We start from the raw sequence: 25,634 nt of genomic DNA on the forward strand, positions 1-25,634 counted from the left end.
ACTGTAGTATAAACAAGACAATCTGGCTTCAAGGGGTTTACAGCCCAGTGAGGAAGACAGACAGACATCACAGAAGGCGTAGGTTAGGATGGGCACTTGACTACCCTACGTACTTTGCAATGAAGACAGCTGGTATCTTTCAAGCAAGTTGTGTTAAGTCCAGACAATTTAAGATAAACTTTTAATTACGTTTTTTTTTTTGAAAGGAACTTCTTTATTACATTGTTTATCAGTGTGGGTAGGTAAAAGGCATATTAGAACTACAAACAGATGCAATTAGCAACCATTTTTTGTTTTTACTCATCATCCTTCCCATTTGAGCATTAATTATTCAGTATTTTGTCATCAGTTTTCAGAAAGTTTCTCTAGGAGGGTAAACTCAGAGGTAATTTGAGGGAGTGGAAAGCTTTAGCAATATCTCCACAGGCGGTTTTATATTTTTTTAGTGCCTGAACTGTTTTTTAGAATACGTTTTCCATGGAAGGATCGGAAAGTCACAAAATTCTCTGAGTCTCAGAATCTGGACCTAAAATCAGGGGAAAAGATGCACATGGCTAAACTTTCTAGTTGTGTATCTTAGCTCCGGCTGCCGTAACAAAATACCACAGACTGGTGGTTTAAACAATAACTCTTTCTCATAGTTCTGGAGGCTGGAAGTCCAAGATCAAGGTGTCGGCAGGTGGCTTTCCTTCTACAGCCTCTACTCTTGGCTTGCAGGTGGCCATCTTCTCACCACGTGCTCACATGGCCTGTTCTTCACATGCATGAGGAAAGACGAAGCTCTGTTGTCTTTTCTTCTTCCTATAAGGACACTAATCCCGTCATGGGGGTATGGCCCTCATGACCTCATCTAAATCTCATTACCTCCCAAAGGCCCCACCTCCTAAATACCATTACACTGGGGGCTTGGGCTTCAACATAGGGATTTTGGAGACACACAAACATTTAGTCTGTAACATTGTGTGAATAGCTTGGGACGTGGAAAGAATTTATCAAAATGTTTAATCTTAGGATTGGTGGTTATTCCGATTTCACAGGAGGGCACACGAAGGGCAATCTTCCTTATAGAATATCAAATGTGAGTCAAGTACAAGAAAAATCATGCTAAGATTTACATGGAACCTTAAGGTGCTGTCCATATTAATTTATCAAAAAGACAATTAGGCTAGTGGGGCAGCCAAGTCAACCCACAAAGATTGATAAGCTGATGTAGGAGAAAGAGGGATGAAGAAAAGCAGTTTTGGTGCTGCACACACAAAAAAGAGAAAAGACCCAGAAATATGCAGCTTTTTGAAAAGTTTTTTTTTTCTTATTTACTAAGTATTTAAGAAAAGGGTCAGAGGGGCACCTGGGTGGCTCAGTCGGTTAAGCGTCTGCCTTCCGCTCAGGTCAAGATCTCAGGGTCCGGGGATTAAGCCCCGCATTGGGCTCTGTGCTCAGTGGGGAGTCTGCTTCTCCCTCTCCCTCTGCCTCTCCCCTCATGCTTTAAATTTATTTTTAAATAAATTTAAATCTATTTTTAAATAAATTTAAATCTAAATTTATTTTTAAATAAATTTAAAAAGGGGGGTTCAGAAATAACATAGAGAAGGAATTGAGGAATTGGAAAAAAAAAAAAAGAATTCCAAACTATTGGTCCAACACTGCCTGCGATGAACAAGACTAGAAGAGGAAAATTTCTATCACTTGGGAAAAATCCACAGAAACCCTAATCTTATAAAGAACTCGGGTCATTCCACCCCTACAGTGGGCATTCTTCCCCATCCAAAACCTTGCTGAAATACAAGCTCTTGCCTCAATCCTCTTCAGACTGCTAAAAGGTGCATAGCCCTACTCTTCGAGCCTTAAGGCTGCAGATGTCACTTCTGTATCCACACGTGCACACTCTTCTCCCCTCTTACCTGTCCGACAAGCTTCTGATGGTAAATGCCATTTGCCACCCACAAGCCCCCATCTGCAAGGTAACACACCTGTACGTGGGGATGATTTCTGCTTCAGCTCTCTCTATCCCAGCCACACGGATCACCAAGAAAACCTTTTTGGGTCTTCACCCATATGCAGGATGTACAAAGCTGTCTGGAACAGATCTGGTATTAATTATACAGTGCACAACACTGGAATAAGTGGTTAATCCCAACAAGGTTTACACTGGAGACTGACCAACCTGCCCTGGGGTGGATACAGAACCGATCTTGGCTCCGGAGACTATTCCACATCATGTGTTGTGCAAATGTTCACTGGCACCAGAATGGACTTCATTCCACAGCAGATGGGATCCTTCTTTTGCAGACCTACTCTAAGATAATATATGACCCAAGCACTATATTGTCTAGAGTTTCCTTCTTTTCATGAAATCATTGGTTTAATTCTCAGACTGAACTTCTTCCTCCAGTGCTCCTTTACCTGCTCTTGCCCTCTTTCGAATCACGGCCTGGAAGCTCATTCTGGGGCTCAAAAACAGCAAGTGATTTTATCCCCCCGGGGCCAACACGTTGACCTGTAGCGAATCCAGATGTCTTCCGATTCATTCGTTTTTATTCTTATGGCGGCTGCCTAGTTTTGATCTGTTGTGTTTGGGCAAAGAGTTGCAGTAGGAAATGTGGGGAGGATAGCAAACACCTGTAAGAGCGAGGGGGAATTTCTGCTATCCTTTCGTTTCTTCAAGGTTATTACTTTGTCTTTGAAGAGTTTTCCTTGTGGGATCTTAGACATGGCTTAGATAAGCTGTTAGAGAAGGTCTGAAATAAAGAATTTTAAATCTGGGACCAAAGGATTTCCAAGAGAATTTTAAAGAAGTCGGAGAGCAAGTCTTTCTCTTCATGATAATTGTTTTCTTACAAATTCGTGTCTGGGGCAAGAAAGAGTTGAGAATATTTCTGGCATATTTTGTTTGTTTTGTTTTCTGATCCAGTAGGTGAAGGTGAGGACTAGAGAGGAGACAGGGTATGTTGTGTATTTTTGTGACTGGGGGATTTTAAGAAAATATCTTCAAATCAGGGCGAATTTTCTCTAAAAAGCTTACAGTTTTAGCACCTTATGGCCCACATACTTAGACTGTAAATAGTACTGTTATAAACGATGTGGATTTTGGCACAGGGAATATAAAAACCAACTTCTTTCATTTGATATTTGCTGTGGAACAAAGATATAAGGTCAGAAAAACGAAAATGTGCTTTCCCCTTGTCCCTCTCTCACATCTTCTGCCCCCAGTAAAGTCACTGAATTTATTAACATATTTTACCTTCTAAAAGTTAATAAGCATAATCTCCTTTAACTAAATGAGCTTCAGCATTTATTTTGTACCTACTAGGCATTAGGTGTGGCTGTGGGAAGGCTGAGGCATAGGGATATAACGGGAATGACACAGGTTGTATGCTCCTTGCCCTTGAAGAATTAGAATCTTTTACTGAGGACCCCATAAAATGTACATGGGGGATTTGGACCACATGGACAGACAGTGTAAAGTCACACAGAGGAAGGAGAGAGAACTTTGGCTGGCATGATCAGATAAAGCTCCATGGAGATGGTGAAACTTGAAATGGCCCTGACAGAGGGTGCCCACGTGTGCACAGCTGGAGGAACATGGGTCAAAGGACAGAAGTAGGAAAGAGCAGGATGCAGGCCCCTGGATTTCGGGGAAACCATCTCATCCAACCTCCTGCCAAACCATCTCCATAACACGTTCTGCCTCCCAGCAGAAGCTCTGCTGCCCACCAAGCCTGCGGGACTCTCCCAGAGACTTATGAAGGCTTCATGAAAGGTGCCCTCAGTATTCTGGAATCATTTGTGTTTACAGGCAAACATTTGACCCAAGTACACAAAACTGGAAAGGAACTGGCTTGCCATTACTTTGAATTTGGATTCCATGTTAGTACAGGTAAAGAACATAAACTCCAAAAGGGCTTTTTAAGTTTTTTTTCTTAAGAAGGTCAATCGCCCCCTAAAGGCAAGATACAAAATGTAGCTATTTTGCTAAATCTTTGTTAATCTTTCCATTGCTACTGGGGCGGGATGATTCTCTAAGGAGCACAGGCAAAAGGGCCGATGACCTGAGCCTGAAGGTCACTAAATCCAATTCGACCCGGAACAGCGAAGTCACAGTTTCTGCAGACATACTAGGGCCTTTCTCTGCAATCACAGACTTTAGGGTTTATCTAGCTAGGCCTTTTCCCTCATTGATTAACCAAGTGTCTGGAAGTAATTATAGCCAGCTCTCCATTGCTCGTAACAGGCTGCAACAGTGACAGGGAAAAGGGTGAAGGAAAAAAAAAAAAAGTCGAAGTATGGATTTAGATATAGGACACAGACTTACCTTTTAATCATTACAACACCCTAATATTAAAATTAGCTTGCATTTCTTAAGCAAACTCTGGTGACAAAGAAGTCTACTTTGAGTTGAAAGGAGTAGATGTCACTTCAAGAAATGTTTTCTAAGTTTGGATCTTGACACTATTATTTTTTCTCTTTCATTTTTTTTCCCTCCCAAACTTCCACATCTCAGAAACAGCGTGCTAGGGACTTCTACAGAAGCACTTGCAGGTGAGGTTTCAAGAGTCAAGATGTGGAGAGAAACCAGCTTTTGTCCTGTTGAAGAGACATCAGAGACAGGAGTTCTCGGGATTCTGTCACATGCTTGTCTGTACTTCCAAGAAAGCCGAGTTCAAACGTACTTTCAGACCAGAGACAGGTGAGAGGTGTAGGGAGGCGGCAAGAGGGCTCAGCAAGTCTGAGAATAGCGCAGCGTTTCTGCCAAGGAGGCTACGGGCGCCCACATTTTCTGCACCCCTTCAGGGCTGCCCCGGCTTCAAACCCTGTTGCTATTGGGTCACAGCAGGAAACGGGCTCTGATGATTTTCACTTGCTTGACACATTCTTCTGGGGTTTTGTCTTTCTTTTTAAAATGAGCCAGTGATGTCTTTGTGTAATAAATACTGGGCGAGTCTTAGAAGGAAGTAACACTTGGTAGAGTCTCCCCTCCCTGGCTCTTTTCTGAGAAATGGTCTGTGCGCAGCACCCTCTCTCGTGCCTGACACCACCGAGGAGTGATGGAGGCTTGGGAGCAGAAATTCGCCCCGCAGCGGTTTCATTCTCTTGTGCACAAAGGCAGCGCAAGCAACTACCGACTGCCCTGTGATTTCTGGCACTCTCAGCGGAAAGGAAATGGAGATGCCAAGTTATGGAAGAGCTTGCCCAGTTGGGCCTTCGACTACAAAAGCATCATGGTTTCCTTTCCTCCCCTGGTTGGTTCCCATTCCCATCTGTATCCAGCGGGGCTGGCTAACGTTCCTTTCCTCCTCTTGGGAGAACACATATTGCTCCAGTGCAAAGGAAGACCAAGACAAACAGCAGGTTCTGAGAGGGCTGGGGAACCGGGGCTCGCCAGAGGACAGCTCAGCTGCGTGGTTCGAGAAGCAAGGCGTCTCCCACTGCCCCTCGGACAGCAGAAGAGCAGAATGATGCCACTGGCAGTTTCATAGCATAGTACTTTGTTATTTTATAAAGGTTATTCTCACAATTCACTTCTCAAAACGGTTGTAATGTATTTGTCCCTTTTTCTGAGAAATCTAGGTCCCAATGAAGCTAAGTTCCCTGACCACGTCCTCGCAGCTGATTGAGTGGCAGGGCCAGGGTTTCGATCAGGCTATTACTGCTTCCAGCTCATTATACTCTAGAGACCCTGAAGCCACCTCACATCTAAGAAATAATGGGAACAGACTTGAAGAAATTGAGGGGGGATCAGAAAGTGACTGAGCCGGGCGTCAAAGCCAAAGGCCGTTTACACGTGCCGTCAAACTCCCATGTTTCCCAGAAGCAGGAATTGTTAAATTTGATGAAAAATACTCCTCAGGAAGATTCCTCAACAATTCCCCAGCGTGGAGACGGAGAACAGTGCCAGCTTCCTTAGCACGCCGCCCCACACAGGCCTCTCTCCCGGCCCTCGCCTCGCCTCTCACCACTTCGTCCCTGCAGCCTGCGCCTTGTAGCTCTCCATAGCTTTTTCTCATTTTACATTTCTCGACTGTAGTAAAATAAACCGAACCTACAATTTACCATCTTAACCATTTTCAGTGTACAGCTCTGTAATATCACGTCTACTTACACGGTTGATAAAACAGATCTCCAGAACTTTTTCGTGTGGCAAAATTCAAACTTGGCTCCGATGACACGCTCCCCATTTTCCTAATTCCCAACAACCACATTTCTGCTCCTTTGGTGGGGCTGACCACGCCAGGTACTTCACATATGTGGAATCACACAGTGTTTGTCTTTCTGTGGCGACTGTCTTCGCACACATTGTTCACTGTTCCTCTGGACACCCTCCCCGTGTTTTTACTGGTTAAGTCTCATGAATCTTTCAGGAGTCAATTCAGATATTACCACCTTAGGCTTCCCATGGCCCTCTACTCTCAATGAAGTGCCCTTCCCATATATTTAGTCGTGTATTAATCACACTCGAGAGTGGTCCATGTTTTAACCCCTTGATACTCAACGTGTGGCTGAAGGTCTGCATGCTCATTGGCGTAAGTCTGGGAGCTTGTTGGAAATGCAGCATACTCTTCACCAAGGTCCCAGATAAATCACACGTATGCTAAAGTTTGAGAAGCACTGTTCTAACTTGTTAGACAAGAGGCCTGCAAACAACTCATGGGCCAAATCTGGTCAGCTGCCTGTTTCTGTAAATACAGTTTCAATGGAACACAGCCATGGTCATTGCTATCTGTATTGTCTATGACTGTGTTCATGCTACAAGGAAGAGCTGAGTAATTGCAACAGAGACCACCATATGGCCACAAAACCTGCAAGACTTATTCTCTGCCCCTTTTCCATAAAAGTCTGTGAACTTCTGCACTAGATCATGAGCTCCTTAAAAAAAGAGAACCTGGTCTTATTTGGCTTTGTAAGAAGAAACACAGACTAGTATAATGGTTATTACACATGTAGGCTTGAGGGTAGACCAGCAAGATCTGTATCTAGGCTCTGCCATTTCTTTGCAAGTGACCGTGGGCAACCCACCATCTCTCTGTGCCTTGTGGTCCTCATCTATGAAATGGGGATAGATGACAGAACCTACCTCACAGGGTTGCGTGGGGGTTAAATGAGTCACTCCACGTGAAGTGCTTCATGCGGCGCCTTCAGCAAACGTTCTTAGCTGGTTCCAGATATTTCTGGAGTACCATGGGGGATCTGCTGACATTGTAGGGATGATATAATAGACACTGTCTACTAATACCCATTCTGTTTCTTCCCTGCTAACATCTAATGATATTTTTAGGTATCTAACTTTCCTGGAGAGTGACCTCCTCTCTGGGGGGGGGGGGCGTAAATACTACTGCAAGCCAACTAGGTAATGCCATTTTCAATGGCTGTGGATTGACTCAGGGGTGGACAGTTCTGGCCAATGAGAAGAGCATTCCTGAAGGGCTTCTGGAAAAAGGTGTCCTTATTCTTCAAAGAAACATGGAAGAGAGGACTGTTCTTTCACACTGTTGTGTATGAATGTGAGGCTCCAACCGCGGCCCCTGAAGGCAGGCGGTCTGAGAACAGGACAAGCACGTTTACAGCGGCAGAGGGCAGAGATGGGAAGAATCGGGGGCCTTTATGAGGTCAGAGTTACTGACTCCGTCAGCCCCTGGGGCTTACCTACTCAGATACTCATTTTATGGAAGAAGATAAAATTTCCTCCGAGTTTTCCTTCAGTCCAAAGCATCCTGACTCATATAGCCATATACATATATTTTTACTCCACGCAGGACCTAACAACTGTTGTTGGGTGCTATGAGCAAAGAAAAGAGTAGCAACTGGAAATGAATGTGCTGGGTAAAGGGCCAAAGAAAAATCACGAACGTCTGGGTTAGTGCAGGCCCAATTCTTCATTGCCTTTTATCACTCTCTCAACTGGGAGCATCTTTTCTGGTTACCTGTGGCTCTCTCCCCAGTGCTGATCTCCCTTGTTGTCTGTGCCTGCTTCCCAGACTTGACAGGTGGGTTTTGATTATTTCCTCGGCAATATGCATGGTTTCCCTTCTAGGCAGGAGGGCCTGAGGACAGCTTATGTTCTGGGGCACAGACAACACAGGTGGCAGCTCTTATGTAACACGAAATATAAGGAAGTTTTCTTTGGGTTGCAAGTGTCAAAAAATTGCTTCGAGTTTACAGCCACAGGGATTTTATGGTGCCGTCAGCTTACATACTGGCTCTGTGTGTCATCTGAGACAGAGCTAATAGCAGAGATGCAAAGCAAGGTGGGTGGTTAAGTACATCTGAGGGTAAAGTATGAGGAGCGAAGGGTAGTGGGAATGAGCTGGCTACTGCATCTATGCCAAAGAGCATCCTGGCCCGAGCTGCAAAGGGTGAAGGATCGGCATCAGCAAGTAAGGCTGGACTCCCCGCAGACCCACACTCCTGCAAATCCTCACTAAAGCTAGAAATGCTCAGCTCCTTCTGCCTGTGAATGTCGGGGTAGGAGCAGCTCCGGAGCCATAAAGTCACTGTAACAATCATATTTTAAGGCTAGAAGGTGCCATGAGACATGATCTCATTCATCTTCTTGTCCTTAGGCAATAATAGCCTACCTAAAGCCTTCCAATCGTAGCAGAACACATTTTATGGGTAAAAGTCTCCAGAGGGGTAAAACAAAGTGTAAGACTGCACAACTTTCTCCCATAAACCACTTTAATTGTGTGCACATCATCTACTTTAGAGTCTGAGAGAACCTGGTGCCCGCTCTAGACCCATCCCATTCCCATCAGTCTAACCCCAAGATCCCCCTCCAAATGGGAGGGTCCATAATTCAGTGACAGCAGGGTACTAATAGGCAAGTGCAAAGCTAATGGGATGGGGGGGGCAGAGGTCTCCCGTGACCTCCGTAAGCCTTTTCTGTCAGCTACTCACATGCATTTAATGTCACATTGTCTGCCTCCTTTCCTACCAACAATTTCTCCCAATGGCTCCACCCTTCTAAGACACTACAACCTGATACAGCACCTTTGCCTTCATCTTCAAGTGTTCTCAAAGACTAATTAGATCCTTAAAAAGAACAGGAAGTAAAAAGTTTTTTTGTGGGTAATCAATTCCCTGCAGGTTTGCTAATATTATAGGTTCAGTTTAAAAGTCCCCGGCTGGAGACTTGGGAAGAGAGAAGCCCCACAGCCCCCTGGGTTTCCTACTCTTTGGGCATTCCCAGCCACGGAGCAAGCGTCTCCCTTCCCGCTGGGAGCAGTGGGCTGAATAAGCCATCTGCCATGCGATTCCACTAAAGGCAGACAGACAGGAGGTCACAAAGACCAAAACTCAACTGCTCTTGGAGAGGGGTTAGGAGGAAAGCTAATAAATAAAATCTGTGCCGCAACTCTCTTTCAGGAAAGGGTGTGGAGAGTGGATGCATCTATCAAGAAGCTTTGGCAGCCCTCTTTGAAGTCTTCTGAACAGAAAAAGTGTAGCCACCCAGGAAAGCAGCCTTCAGGGACATCTTCCATAGGGCTGAGATGTTGGAAAATAGTCAGTCAGCAAAAAGTCCCTTGAGAAATGTTTTCCCTCCCTCTTCCGGAATTGTTGGGAAACTAGATAGAACTTGGGGGGTCTGGCTTTCAAGAGTGGTCCTGAATCAATCTGCAGTTTCCTGGTGGGAACAGAGAGCTCTAGAAAATTGTCTGCCCCTCCAAGAAATCCGGCCACAGTTTTCTTTTGGTCTAGCCACAGCTTGCGTGTCGGTGGATCAGGAGTGTGCATGCACAGTGCCAGGCTCCTGGCAAACCATCGTAGGGAGGAGGGCGGAGGAGAGGCAAAAGGGGCTCATTGTTCTACCTCACAGATTCCCTTTCCGGGATCTACCGACCAGCCACAATCCAAACACCACAAAAAAAGTATGGAAATGGATATGCATACGATTGGTACATATCTCCCCCATCATCTGCAACGTCACCTGCTCTGTGGCGTAGGGCTGGGGGAGAACCGTGCCCCTGGGACCCCAGGCCTTCGGAGCTACAGTCCAGTTGCAGAGGGCACAGGTTCCTGACTGGCTACGGGGTGGCAGAGCAATTCTCCTTTCCCAGCCTTCAAAGATTGGGTGAATAACCTATGGCTGAGGGGAGACACCCATTCTCTTGAGGTTGCCTGGGGTATCTGAGGCAGAGGTGGTTACGGTCGACTCCTCAACAGAGGCACTGAGATCCAAGAATTCCAGGATGATGTCCCAAAGGCAGTAAATCAAGTGCCTGAAACAAATGGACAAAACAACTTAGAGGAGGGTCTGGCTCGGTCCACAGACACCAGATCCTGTTTATGACGTTTATTTTCCCTTCCCGCCTTGCCCATTACTGATATCCTTGGTGAACTCTAAATTTCAATGTATTGCCTGATGAAACCTGTGCCAGGAAATAAAAGTTTGGTGCATTAATAAAGGTTATGACCCCAATAAAGGTGGAAATAGAACTCGAGACTAGATTTTAGAAAATTCCACATTTATTCATATAGCTACCTTAGCACATCAGCACTGCCCCGAGAACTGGGAGGAGGGAAAAAGCCCTGCGTATCAACTTACTAAGAATTTTCAGAGCTTCTGACTAGGGCTGTTTCTCGTAATTAATCATTACAGATCTACACATGACCTTACAGGCAATGAAGCAAAAGCCAGCACCCTGGGGTAGTGACAGTTAATAGACACAGTCTGCTTTGGCACAGGGCTTGAGAAAGGACTGAATACTTTTCAGAAGCACTGTGTCCCAAGGTACCAGCCAGGGAAATACCTATCTCTTCTGGATTATTCTAACAGTGTTCACTCAGTATTTTTGATCCTTTTATCAGAGCCCAACCTCATCATCTTGTCTCCTTCCTATTAAGCAAAGACAATTCCTGATTCTGACACTAAATCAGCTTTGCTGTGAGACCTTGGACGTGGAGCTGAAAATCATTATCCGGCCTGGGGTATACAGGCTAGGGGGTGTTCTTACAGGGTTCACAGGGGCTGACAGATGTTGAAGGAACTGTTAAGCACACCGAATAAGCCTGGGTGACAGGGCATTTTCAGCAGCTCACTTGGGGGCCAGCATCGAGTTCTTCCAAATGCAAACAGTGGCGGGCCCGGCACTGGCTCACTGTCGCGTGACAACCTGCTCCCAGGCTGGCAGTGGGGGTTTTCCTTAGTGTGTGTGGACCTGGATATCGCACTCTGCTGTCAGGGCCCAGGGCAGAGAAAGACTGCAGTTCCATTTGTCTCAATGCGGGCTGCTTCCTTGGAAAGCGTGGGTACCTCTGAGCGCAGAGATGGCCTCAGCTGTGGAGACACCACGTACACGCCTCCCAGCCTACCTGTTGATGAGCGGTTGCTGCAGTGACTCCAAGACGAGACTCCAGCTCAGCCGGCATCTGTTCACCCCAAGGATTTCCACCACAATATCTGAAGAAGAAAAAACAGATGTGGTTTCAGTGTTACCGCTGAAGCCTTAGAGTCTAAGATTATCTCATATCTGCTATTTTTATCCAAATTGGGTATTTCTGGCAAACTTCTGAACCATGTAGCCAAACTGAAACAGGGAAAAGCTAAGAAAACTGTTTCTTAAATGTTTAAATAAGAACAGACCTGAAGAAATACTTCCGTAACCTGTCACTGAAGCGCAGGTACCTCTGATGGAACAGTTTAGGGGAGAGAACAGAGGTTGATAAGAGTATATGATGACATGGATGGAACTAGAGGGTATTATGCTGAGTGAAATAAGTCAATCAGAAAAGAAACAATTATCATATGAACTCACTCATAGGTGGAATTTAACAAACAAAACAGAGGAGAATGGGGGAAGGGATGGAAAAGCAAAACAAGACAAAATTAGAGAGGAAGACAAACCAAAAGAGACACTTAATCACAGGAAATAAACTGAGGGTTGCTGGAGGGGAGGGGGGTGAGGGGATGGGGTAACTGGCTGATGGGCATTAAGTAGGGCATGGGATGTAATGAGCACTGGGTGTTATCTGCAACTGATGAGTCACTGAACTCTACCTCTGAAACTAACAATACCCTCTATGTTAATTAGTTGAATTTAAATAAACAATAAATGTAATGGAAAAAATGAAGAGTATATAACATTGTCCTAAGAACTAACAGTTCACTACTCTACCCTCATTACCACAGCAGAGCCACAGGTAACAAACTGCCTTCCCCAACTTCTAAAAACCTATAGAAAGTAAAGAAAAAAAATCCTCCTCAGAGTTTGTTTTTATCTACTGCTAAGGACCACACCCCTTATTCAATGACCCCAATTTATCTAGGCCGAGCTTCTGTGGGACATAATCATTTTCTTCCCTGGTCCAAATACCATGAGTTGGCAGAGAACCTGAAGTCTTCATCTGGTGGGAACAGTTCTGAGACCTGCCTCTGTGGTGTAGGCAAAGCTGTTATTACTCCCAGTGTCTGCAGGATTCTCGCCTACTATTTATGGTGTGGTCACAGGGATCCTTTCCATTCCCTCAGCATCACTTGAATGAGGGGTAAAAAAATCACAGCTCTGATCATTTACCCATTAGCCTGAGAAATGGTGGGCTGATGGGTTTTTGAGGGGTGTGGGGTAATGGTGGCAAAGCAGGATGGGAAAGGAATAATTATCAGTATAACCAATCTCATCGTCCAGTTACCTGGCAGGATTCCCATCAGGCTCTGCAAGGCCTGTCTTTCAGCAGCCACTTTCTGCTCCTGGGTCCTCGCAGGTCGTGGACACTTTGGTAAAACCCCACCAGGCCAGATGGACTCCTGAAGGAGTCGGAGGTACTGCACCCAGCGCTGTGGACATGTTAGGTTAGCCACCTGCACCTCTAGCCACCTGTGGTGGAAGACAGGAGAAAGGTCAGATGCATCTGAAGGAAAGACTGTGGTGAGGCAGGCGAGCAATCAGAACAGGGCAAGGCGAAGGAGGTGCCAACTCTCACAAGTGACATCAAGCCAATTCCACAACCTGGGACCACAGAGTTGAAAGACAGGTAATAATGATACTATTGTTATTTACCAGAGTGTCTGCTAGGAGCTCCATGTTGTATTAGGGGTTTCACAGAACGGAGCCTGTCTCTGGGCGGGCCCGGAGCTTGCCAACTATCCTCTGGCGGGAAGCACTGGCCTCTCAGCAATGTGCACGCACAGCCTTCACAGTGGAGGGTTTGGTGACTTTATACAAATCCCTGTGCTGTGCCACCCTGTCTATACCCAGCTGCTCTTCACGTCCCAAGAGCTGTTCAGAGAGTGCCCTTCATCTGTCCTTTGTTCATGAAAGTCCTCTCACTGACAAGGCCCTCTTCTTTCCAGTAGAAGTCTGCCATTCTCGCAAGACCTGTTGAACCCCACCTCCTCCACAAGATTCTTCTTGATCGTCCCACCCAGAAGTGTTCCTCTCTCCCCTCAGACCTCCTCTGGCACTTAGTTCTACAGCCCAAGTTTGGAACTCGTATTTTACTTCGGAATATAAATGATTTCCTCGTGTGTTTACAGTTCTACTTTTCCAACTACATTATAAGTGTCACAAGAATTCTAGATCTTGTGTTTTAAAAAGTTTCCCACAGTGCCTTGGTGCTCAAGAAATGTTTGTTGACTGACTAGCAATTGTTCTTATTACAATGAAAACTTCCTCCTTTATCTCACATTCAAAAAATGAGGCAAGAACTCTGAGGGGGCAAATGTACCAAATCTCCAGTTCCTGCAAGGCAGTTCACTCTCATTCTTTATTTGTTCCTGCACGTTTTCAGAGCGATATGATTACTAGCTGAGGTTCAAGGCTGCCAAGCCCTCCTTAGTACGTAGCAGGGCTGAGGCTGGCAGGGCTCTGACTGTAACGGACGGACCATCAACCACTCCTACTCTGTTTGGTACTGCACCACATGGCAGCTCATGCCATTGCTCCTATACCCGAGTAACTTGTCGCCCATCCAAGAGCAGAGGGGGCTGCCAAGGCAAACTTTATTTAACCTCCACTCTGCCAGACAGTCTGCATTCCACTCAAGCTAGGCATTCCGGCCTCGGGGGCTGCACTCCCCCAAGCTGAGGGCTCACAAATGATTCTAAGAATAGGAAGTCTGAAAGGTAATGGCAGGGCAGGAATGGCAGACACCGATGGAGATCAAGAGCGGCACAAAGCTGCTCTTGCCCAAAATAGCCACCGCGATCGTACTTTTTATTATTAGGGCTGCATCTCCTTTTTATAGGGCTTTTCATTCAGCGAGCCTAAGACGCCTGATGAAAGGGATCCAGTAGCAAGAATTTCTGTTCCTGTTTATAGAAGACGGGCAGCAAAGGGAGGTGGATACGATGCCCTGATCAGATTCTCTACAGGGGATCAAGTGACCCAACTCTCGTTCTTCACCTCGAGCTACAAATGCTTGTGTGACTTCTGCTAAGGTGAATGATGTGTACTAGGGTCTCATCTGAGTGACTGGAGGGACGGGGTGGACACCTAAAAACCAAATCTTGAAGTCCTCCAAAAAGCCAGGAGAATATTACACCAGAGGGCTTCAGCTGGAATTAGTTTGAGCTCAGTTTCTCATTCACATTTGCACATAAGCCCGTGTGCCCTGATTCTTGTCCTCTGGGGTCACTGATGCCTGTGACCCTACTCCTCAGAGGCACCTTGGCGTCCACTCAAACCTTCCCAGAGCAGAATATTCACCAGTAAATCTGGGTACCTCGGTCACCTTCTGGGCATGTCTTACAACAGAGGAGACTGACTGTTTTGAACTACTGTTAATTCACCCCGTAGGAACAGGCCCCTGTGCTGCATCAGGGCAAGGATGTCCTCTTCTCTTCCATCGTGACTCGGTGACTCAAGCACAGCAGCTGGGTGCAAAACAAACTTTAGCATGTGGCAAAATATGAATGTATGGACGTATACAAATCTACAGGACGGCAGCTTACTAAACTCTATGGGGGAATGTTGGGAAGGAGAACCAAAGTAGGGAAAAGTAAAAATAAGCCTTTTGATGATGAGGATGAGTTACTGAGTGAAGTCAAGTTGTGGGCCTTAAGCAGAACTGACAGAGAGGACTTCCAAGTAGATGTCAGCTGCTGATAAAGAAACTGTCAAGCACTATAAACCCTGAGGCACAGAACTGATCAGGATAGAAGGCCCTAGAAGAGTCAGCCCCAGGAATGTGAGCAACAGAAGAAAATAAAAGACTTGTGCAAACTGGCGGAAGTGAAATCAACTGCATGTCTAAAAAGAGGCACATCACGTGGAAAGTGGCTTCTACCCACGAGGCGCTGGTGGTTTGTTACCCTTACTCTTCTCCATACCCCGAAGGTGAAAGACGCCAACCACACACGCTGGTACCACACGGATTCAAACATTCACCCTTTTCAGGATTCTCCTCTTGCCCAGGTTCCTCCCACCCCTCCTCCTCCAAGAACACAGAGGCTTTCTCCTGGACACCGGGGGTTAGCCAGGCTTCATTTCCTAGCCCCAGGCGGCCTGTAGAAAAGAGGCAGGGATGCAAACCTTTCTCGCTCACAGAACTTCTGAGGTTTGCTATCTCATCACGAAGGATGAGCATCCCAAAGTGGAAGGGAAAGATGATCCAGCCCACACCAAGAAAATGACCAGTGCTAACTACTTCCACCCGCCAAACGGCCCTGCCCCTCAGACAAAACAGAAAAAAATCTGTGAGCTTTGGCACAATTTCCAAGGCATGTTTTGTTATTCCACAAAATGCCTTTCTTACGTTGTAAATGGCCAGATTCGGAGATCCCGTATTATTCACCTTGCCTAATACCTAGCATAGAACCAACAACTATGACAAAGAAGAGGGCAGGGATTTCTTCACCCAATGCGCTCTTCTCCCCCTTCCATCCCCATTTTCCTTTCCTCTTATTCTATCACCCTTCTCCAGAGTGGAGCTCCACATACCCCGCCGCAGTGCTTTATCCAGCCTTACTAATTCTCTTATTCGTGCTCAGTTCATTCTGAAACTGGGTTAGAGTAGAGAAGGCGATGAGATTAACACTGGAAAATTAAAAAAGAGACTGACGCCTTAGCTTCTGATTAGTTCCCTTCATCTCTCTATTCCACATGTTGTCTTTCTATTCTTAACCTGCAAGTGGGAAAGTTAAAAAGAAATCTGTATCCCTATAGCTCTCTTGAAGCAGAAGGAATGGAATGCATGTGTCTGAAGTCCGACGTACCACAAGCGCTTTTCCAGTATCAGTTTCTGGAATCTGCTGGTACTGCTTACTATTATATGCTCACAGAAATCTAAAGTTTCAAGGTGGACACACACATGTATCCCTTGGTTTATTTATTGTAAATTATTTATAAGAATGCATTTACTAAATACAAATGTTATTGTTTATGTAATTCAAGACTCATGAGGCAAATACGCTAAAATAAATTTGGTAGAGAATAGCCACAAATAGCATTGGTTTTATTTTCTACTACTATTCCAGTTCTGATATTTGATTTAGAGCTATCTCCTTCTGCCATCCTACCCTTTTTCCCCATTAAAAGAGGAAAAAAAAAAAAGCCAAACCAGGTCTGTTCTGTCAGGCCATCTCTGAATGATTCAGAGCACATGGCAGCCTTACTAGTGGGCCCAGAAATAGCCAATAAAATGAGAAAAAAGCAACAACAGATTGACACTGAGATATCCAAGAGCTTCTCTGATGCCAGACATGGAAGGAGGGAGGATGTGCAGATTAGGGCTTTCCATTACACTGGGAGTGCATGTCTAGTCTGTGTTCACAAGAACCTGGTCTGAAATAGCTACAGATAGAGGAATGAAGCAGTGGCTAAAAAGGAGACAGTTTAATACTAGGGCTTAAGATGGCACCTCAAGGTTAGCAGGAGGTCATTTCCCATCAAAACAACAGAATCAGATCTCACGAGTAAGGGGAGAAAGGTTTATAGAGACCATGTCTAATCTAATTAGCCACTGTCCCTTCACTTCTTTGCTAAGAGCTGCTGTGGCTGAGTGAGGAGGGGCCCGGAATAAGTTGGTCTCATGGGAAGGACAGTGAAGTCATAACACAGAAAATATTCCTAACAGCAGTAACAGCCTTCTAACAAAAATGCCTGGTGTGGTCCAAATGAAAGAAAACAACAGACTTATTCCTTGTACCCTGTTTATCCACCCAGCTACCTCTGTACGTCTGTAGGCAACCCAAGGGCAATTACATTCCCACCTCACTTTAATGTCCCAAATACTGTTCAGAGAAAAAGAAAGAGGAAAAGATCAGCTTAAAGCTTCTCCCATTCTAAACAGACTGACAGTAGATTAGAAGTGCCAACTCATTTTATTACCTTCAGAGTAGGGCTTTCCAACCCTGGCACTACTGACGCTTTGGACTGCTGATTCCTTGTTGTGGGGGGCTGTCCTGCCCACTGTAAAATGTTTAGCAGCATTCCTGCCCTCCCAGGTACCTCTTGTGTGACAATCAAAAATGCTTCCAGACATTGCTGCATGTCCTCCGAGAGACAAAATCATCCCCAGTTGGGAATCACTGCCTTACACTTCGGGTCTTGGATGCCACGTGTGGGGCCATTTCCAGTCATTTCAATACCGGTGGTTGTAGCACACTATTTCTCAAACTGTGGGCTGACTAGCATTAGAAGTGCCCATGCGCTTGACTTTGTGGTTTGTGACATTTAAAAACATCTAAGTAGAAATAGATTAGAAAACGTGAACGTGTATCTCATGCTTTGGGACCCTTCTGTTTCACATATGGATGTCTATACGGATCTATCGGATGTGCATTTGTGTGTGCGTGCATGTACTGTGTGGTCACAGTGGGTCATGATGTAAATGTATTTCTTACTGTTTAAAAATAGTTAGAAAAACACTGATATAGTATAAGGAATTAGAAGTTCCAAGAAAAGGGGGAAAAAGCCCAAGCTACATTTTTGGCCTCCTGGAAACACTCCCCACCTCCACCCACCCCCAAGTACCCTGTAAAATGTTTACAATGGGATAAACCGTGAACACTGTGTTCTGTACCCATAGTCCTAGCACAGTACTACAAGTATTTGCTCATTAACTCGGTAGCCCCAACACAAAGGGTGGAGAGAAAGGAGATCTTGAGGGCGATGGTGTGGATCCAGGGCATTTCCCATTAAACAAGCTGTTTTTGCCAATTTCACACCTGATAAAAGTAACACTTCTCTTCCCTCTGATTCATTTCCCAGGCCTCTGCCTTCCTGCCATGGCCCCTTCTTGTGTTTACAGACAGTTCCTCCTTGTCAGCTCTCGGCTCTAGCCCTCTCGGTCCTAGAACTGGCCAGGCCCACGTTAGTCAGCTGTGTCTGAGAAAGTTCAGCACTGCTGCCCTCTGACTGTGTATCTAGGTCACCATCCTTTCCTGCCCTGTGTGGGGAGAAGAATGGGGAGGAAATGAACTTCAAGGGCAAGAAACCCCTGTTTCTTTTTCCCAATGACTATTGTGAAATCTGAAACGGCTCACAGAGTCTACACAATTTCTTCTTTGATTTTCCCTTTCATGTTTAAAATCATGGATCCACATCTTTAAAACATGTGGTTTAAGGGAAGACTACATACCGCCTAAACACCATGCTTTAAGAATCCGAGTCCACACTTCTAGATCTAGACACAGTTTTCGTTTTCGCTTAGTAACGTACAAAACTACATTTGTAGCTTAGTCACAGCTACAAAACTAATATGCATTAAGAACTGAAGCATTTTGAATCAAGGAAGGAAGTTAAAGGAATCATCTGTTCAACCTTAGAGGTCATCTATTCCAATAATCTCACCAACTGACACAGGAAAAAAGGAGCACTGCATAGCAAAAGGCTTATAGGAACATACAAGTTCATAGCTGAAAGGAAACAGGCGATCCCTCTCTCACCTCCCCCTGGAGTCAAAATCTCCTGAATAACATCATGGAGGAGCCAAGGGTTCTGGTCCATGAATCCAGAAAGTTGGGCTTTTATCTTAGCTCTGCCACCAATTAGGAACGTGACTCTGGGGAAGTTGCTTAATTCCTGAAAAGGATAACTGCAATTTATTAGAGATGCTCCTTAAATATTGGCAGCCAAAATCAGCCTCCTTCTAACTCCTGGTCATTGTTCCTACTTCTACCCTCTGGAGTTAATGGGAAGTACTAAAGTTACCAGGTAAAATCTCTTTCAAAATGTACCAAAGACCTAAATGTGAGAACTGAAACTATAAAATCCTTAAAGAAAACATAGGCAGTCATTTCTTTGGCATTGGCCATAGAAATATTTTTCTGTATATGCCTCCTCAGGCAAGGGAAATGAAAGCAAATTAAATTATTAGTAACACACCAAAATAAAAAGCTTTTCACAGAGAAGGGAGCCATCGATAAAATGACAAGGCAACCTACTCAATGAGAGAAGGTATTTGCAAATGATATAACCAATAAAAGGTTAATATACAAAATATATAAAGAACTCACACAATTCAACACCAAAACCCCTAAATAATCCAGTTAAAAATGGGCAGAGTTCCTGAATAAACATTTTGCATTTTTAAATTCAATGGTTATTTCTCCCCTAAGTCTCTTTCATAAGCTACACAGCCTCGATTCTGGCAACCTCAAAGTTGAGCACACAGAATACACTCAATCAAGTCCTGAAGAATGAAGGAGAGAAATGAACCATTCCTCATCCTGGTTCCATCCCCTGGGTGTGTGCTGCTTTTTTATTCTCTCTTAAAATGGAGTACCCAGAACCAAACACAACCTCCAGATGTGCCCTGACCNGCCTCCTGGAAACACTCCCCACCTCCACCCACCCCCAAGTACCCTGTAAAATGTTTACAATGGGATAAACCGTGAACACTGTGTTCTGTACCCATAGTCCTAGCACAGTACTACAAGTATTTGCTCATTAACTCGGTAGCCCCAACACAAAGGGTGGAGAGAAAGGAGATCTTGAGGGCGATGGTGTGGATCCAGGGCATTTCCCATTAAACAAGCTGTTTTTGCCAATTTCACACCTGATAAAAGTAACACTTCTCTTCCCTCTGATTCATTTCCCAGGCCTCTGCCTTCCTGCCATGGCCCCTTCTTGTGTTTACAGACAGTTCCTCCTTGTCAGCTCTCGGCTCTAGCCCTCTCGGTCCTAGAACTGGCCAGGCCCACGTTAGTCAGCTGTGTCTGAGAAAGTTCAGCACTGCTGCCCTCTGACTGTGTATCTAGGTCACCATCCTTTCCTGCCCTGTGTGGGGAGAAGAATGGGGAGGAAATGAACTTCAAGGGCAAGAAACCCCTGTTTCTTTTCCCCAATGACTATTGTGAAATCTGAAACGGCTCAGAGTCTACACAATTTCTTCTTTGATTTTCCCTTTCATGTTTAAAATCATGGATCCACATCTTAAAAACATGTGGTTTAAGGGAAGACTACATACCGCCTAAACACCATGCTTTAAGAATCCGAGTCCACACTTCTAGATCTAGACACAGTTTTCGTTTTCGCTTAGTAACGTACAAAACTACATTTGTAGCTTAGTCACAGCTACAAAACTAATATGCATTAAGAACTGAAGCATTTTGAATCAAGGAAGGAAGTTAAAGGAATCATCTGTTCAACCTTAGAGGTCATCTATTCCAATAATCTCACCAACTGACACAGGAAAAAAGGAGCACTGCATAGCAAAAGGCTTATAGGAACATACAAGTTCATAGCTGAAAGGAAACAGGCGATCCCTCTCTCACCTCCCCCTGGAGTCAAAATCTCCTGAATAACATCATGGAGGAGCCAAGGGTTCTGGTCCATGAATCCAGAAAGTTGGGCTTTTATCTTAGCTCTGCCACCAATTAGGAACGTGACTCTGGGGAAGTTGCTTAATTCCTGAAAAGGATAACTGCAATTTATTAGAGATGCTCCTTAAATATTGGCAGCCAAAATCAGCCTCCTTCTAACTTCTGGTCATTGTTCCTACTTCTACCCTCTGGAGTTAATGGGAAGTACTAAAGTTACCAGGTAAAATCTCTTTCAAAATGTACCAAAGACCTAAATGTGAGAACTGAAACTATAAAATCCTTAAAGAAAACATAGGCAGTCATTTCTTTGGCATTGGCCATAGAAATATTTTTCTGTATATGCCTCCTCAGGCAAGGGAAATGAAAGCAAATTAAATTATTAGTAACACACCAAAATAAAAAGCTTTTCACAGAGAAGGGAGCCATCGATAAAATGACAAGGCAACCTACTCAATGAGAGAAGGTATTTGCAAATGATATAACCAATAAAAGGTTAATATACAAAATATATAAAGAACTCACACAATTCAACACCAAAACCCCTAAATAATCCAGTTAAAAATGGGCAGAGTTCCTGAATAAACATTTTGCATTTTTAAATTCAATGGTTATTTCTCCCCTAAGTCTCTTTCATAAGCTACACAGCCTCGATTCTGGCAACCTCAAAGTTGAGCACACAGAATACACTCAATAAAGTCCCGATGAATGAAGGAGAGAAATGAACCATTCCTCATCCTGGTTCCATCCCCTGGGTGTGTGCTGCTTTTTTATTCTCTCTTAAAATGGAGTACCCAGAACCAAACACAACCTCCAGATGTGCCCTGACCAGCAAAAAATGAAAGAATGTGGAGGATTAGTGCCTTCCTGGATCCATACACTATACTTCTATTAATATAGTCAAAGACTCTGTTGGCTTTTTGGGCACACACTTCAAAGCACTGCCTCATATGCGTTTTGCAGTCAACTAGGACCCCAGCTCCACATATGCACTTTAACAAAAATTCACACGCTCCTCTGTCAAGCCTGGTCTTGCCCTTCTGTACTTGTGCAATTTCTAAAAAAAAATCTAAATTCTGACTTACAATATTTCTTTCTATTAACTCCATCTTGTTGGTTTTGACCTATTATTCTAACTTTTTGAGTCTTGATTTTTGTCATCCAGAGTATTAATCATACCTCTAATGTTAGAGTTACTTGCTTTACTGATGAAAAAATCAACCAGGATAAGAACAGGAAAAATGCTCTATCACTAGAAATTTCCCTCCAGGATGACATAAATTTGTTAGACACTCTTGGGCTAAAGAAACCCAACTAACCACGGATCACTTCAAAGTACTATATATATCCGTTGGGGCACTTGGGTGGCTCCGTCGGTTGTACGCTGGACTCTTGATTTCGGCGCAGGTCACAATCTCAGGGTTGTGAGAGTGAACCCTGTGAGCGCGGAGTCTACTTGGAATTCTCTATCTCCCTCTGCCCTCCTCCCACTCACACACGTGCTCTCTCTCCAAATAAATAAAATCTTTAAAAAGAAAAAGTACTGTAGTCCAGGCCACGTATGTTCATTTTGTCCACATGGATATTATGAGAATATGGCAAAAGCTTGTTGAAATCCACCTACAATTTAATAACCAATCAATTCCTTTAGTTTAATAGTTTAATAATCCTGTTAAAGAAAGAAACTATGCTAAACAGGCAGGGCGCATGCCCACTGAACACATACTGATTTTAAGGGGCTAGGCATTTCCCTCTCTGAGCATGTTCACAAAACATCTATTTAATAATCTGCTTCAGAAATTTCTAGAGATAAATGTCAGGGTCAACGACCTGTATCCATTTTTTTAAAAGGCAAGATATTTGCCCATCTCCAACTCAACACATCCTATATGCCAANATGCCCACTGAACACATACTGATTTTAAGGGGCTAGGCATTTCCCTCTCTGAGCATGTTCACAAAACATCTATTTAATAATCTGCTTCAGAAATTTCTAGAGATAAATGTCAGGGTCAACGACCTGTATCCATTTTTTTAAAAGGCAAGATATTTGCCCATCTCCAACTCAACACATCCTATATGCCAATTTTTTTTTTTAATGATCTTAGGTCTTCAATGATAAATACAAATTTTTAGTTCCATAGAATATAATTCATCTGGGTCAGGTACAGGAGCTTTAAAAGAGGTCAAGTGCTCTCTTATTTGCATTCCTATTTTAGTCTTCTAGTTTAATCGCGTCTGTCCAATTCCTGTCAAACCATTTTCCTTGACAGAAAAAAACCAGAAATTAAAGAGCTTAGCAAACAGGCCAAGTCTCTGTTGAATAAATGAATAAATGCTTTCCCAATGTGGTCAGTGAATACTACAACATCTGTTTCAAAAGATTTACCTGTACTTTCTTTGTTTTTTTTTTTTCTTTTTAAAAGTCTTTTTTAACATTTACTCACAACTTCAACTCTGAGTTGAAGCTTACTGGACATCTTTCTTTTTTTTCCCTCCCAAGTATTTTATTTTATTTATTTATTTATTTTAATGATTTTTTATTATATTATGTTAGTCACCATACAGCACATCCCCGGTTTCCGATGTAAAGTTCGATGATTCATTAGTTGCGTATAACACCCAGTGCACCATGCAATACGTGCCCTCCTTACTACCCATCACCGGTCTATCCCATTTCCCCACCCCCCTCCCCTCTGAGGCCCTCAGTTTTGTTTTGTTTTGTTTTTTTAAAGTCTTTTCTAACATTTACTCACAACTTCAACTCTGAGTTGAAGCTTACTGGACATCTTTCTTATTAGTTCTATAGCTACTATTTTGCATTACTCAGTTATGTGCCCTCCCCTCTGCCCCTTTTAAAAATATATGTGTACTTCTAGACTCTGATCTCAGTTAAATACCCTGGTTCCATTGGATCTTGATTCTTTCCCTTTCTCACTGGAATTAATTCTTTCCCTTTCTCACTGTTTAATCTGTTTATTCCATTTACTCCACAGGTATTGGTGGAGCTCCGTGTAAGAGCCAAAAGAATAAGATTGTAAGGTTTTGTGGGAGGGGGTCTTACTTAATTCATTTTGATTATCCTCCTCAGCATTTACCATAATAGTGCCAGTCATACAATAAGCCATCAAGTACTGAATGAATCAATCTTATTCCACAATTCTCAGGGATAACTTTGTTAGAATGTTAACTCATTATTATGGACTACAAAATGGTATTACTTGTTATCTCATTCTCTGTTCTGTTCTTCTGTGAATTCTATTAACCTTTCATCCACGCCCACTTTCCTGTCAGCTGTTTTCCATAATACCCAGCGCTAGCTTTATCTCAAAAAAAAAAAAAAATTATTATTTTTTTTCCTAAGCTTCTTGCTCTTCACTGAATTGACAGGTCTCCTACCATGTATATTCTCTCTACTATCCTCGAGTGATCTCTATTTGAGTGGGGAGTCTGCCTTGTGAGTATCGTGTGCCGAAGAACAGAAACTGTGAAAACCTTCCCTTGGTACCAGCTACACATTCCACATTTTCTTTTTTCTTCCAAAGACAAAAGAACTTGCAGATAGAAGAAAAGATGAAAAATCCAATCTGGGCTCCTGAGTCCTTAAGTCTTCTATCAAAAATCTCAAAATTACTAGGAATACAGTCCCTGCTTCCTCATGTGTCATCATTTATTTTTACACAAAAGAGAGATAATAATGTACTGATTTGATGAGCAGCCATGGACTTTTAATCACACGTCAGATACGCTGGGCAGAAAGATGCTATGTTGCCCTCTTATGCATCTCAGTCTACACGGTAGAAAACAGAGTCATTCTTGTTCCTCCTTTTCCCTGTTCCTGAGTCCACAACCCCCTGCAACACCATGGAATCACTGAAATAATCGCTAAATTTAGGTAATGCTACCTCCTCCCTCTCAGGCACTCCTTCACCCCTTCCCATTCTTACAGCAATTCCTCATCACCTTTCATTTCTGCCGGTGCAACCCTTTCCTAATTTGTCTCCCAGGTTCTAACTCCGCCTCCTTCTGTTAATCCTCCAGGGCACTATTTAAGTGATTTTCCAAGTTACGAAGTTGGTCACATCATCACCTGTTTGCATTTTGTAAAAGGCGTCCCCTGCAAATGGGGGCAAACTCGATCTCTGAGTGGCTCCCAGGCTCTCTATGCGTCGGCACCCTGTTCAGGGTGATCTGGCCCCTCCTGTTGCACAGCTTCGACTCCTCATCATACCTGACTTCTTCGAGTATCACAAATCTGCCAGGCTGTTCACTGCTCCGCCACCAATACTCTGCTCGAATGTCTGCTCTCAACTTCCCTTTATCCTTTCAATCGTGTCTCAGAAGTCATCTCTCCTGTGCGCCTACTCTGGGCCTCTCATCGTCCATTACTTCATCCCTTCTATTCATCACCTACAGAGTCGTTTTTAAAATCCTAACTTTATATTCTAACTCCTTATATATAAGATTGCCCCTCCAACTGGGTATTATACTTCCTAGTGTAAGAATTTGGGGTCTTGTTCTATATTTTGATCACTTAACATAGTGTCTGGCACAGAATGGGTGATCAACAAATATTAGCTACTCGGGGAATTAATGCTCTCTGTGGGACGAACAACAGTCTTAAAGGATGGCACGCAGCTCAAAATAAGCTTTGCAAAAGGCAAACATCCCAATACTTGAAACAGAAAAATAGTAAGCTCTTCATTATTCATGCTCATGGAGGAAGGCAGTAAGAGATTTTAAAAATAGTGGACAATCTAGAAATCCTTGTTTTTGGCATTTTGTGTGTACTTATATAAACATCTGGCAGATTTATTTTCCTAATTTTTGTTTTGGATAACATTAAAATCAAACTGTATGCCAACACGCCAGCTGTAGAGTAAATGTTTTAAGGATCCTGGGCAGTAAGTCAGCTGAGGTAGAATTAAGAATTCATCAG

The 25,634-nt window shown here is 43.8% G+C and overlaps 1 protein-coding gene across 3 annotated transcripts in view; it reads right to left on the reverse strand.

The window, feature by feature from the left end:
* Nucleotides 1–1,969: 1,969 nt before the first annotated feature.
* SNX19 (sorting nexin 19) overlaps nucleotides 1,970–25,634 on the reverse strand; it is a 48,583-nt gene continuing 24,918 nt past the window's right edge. For 2 of the 3 annotated variants that reach the window (XM_011221509.3, XM_002912682.4), the window contains exons 9-11: nucleotides 12,625–12,809; nucleotides 11,308–11,395; nucleotides 1,970–10,214 (exon numbers count right to left, since the gene is read on the reverse strand). In XM_011221509.3, coding sequence (XP_011219811.1) covers nucleotides 10,076–10,214; nucleotides 11,308–11,395; nucleotides 12,625–12,809 — 412 coding nt within the window. In that variant the 3' untranslated portion in view covers nucleotides 1,970–10,075. The remainder of the gene's footprint in view (nucleotides 10,215–11,307; nucleotides 11,396–12,624; nucleotides 12,810–25,634) is intronic. The other variant, XM_019796767.2, reaches the window with a different exon arrangement.

This window comes from Ailuropoda melanoleuca, chromosome 8 (assembly GCF_002007445.2).
Source record: "Ailuropoda melanoleuca isolate Jingjing chromosome 8, ASM200744v2, whole genome shotgun sequence".
NCBI classification, from domain to species: Eukaryota; Metazoa; Chordata; class Mammalia; order Carnivora; family Ursidae; genus Ailuropoda; species Ailuropoda melanoleuca.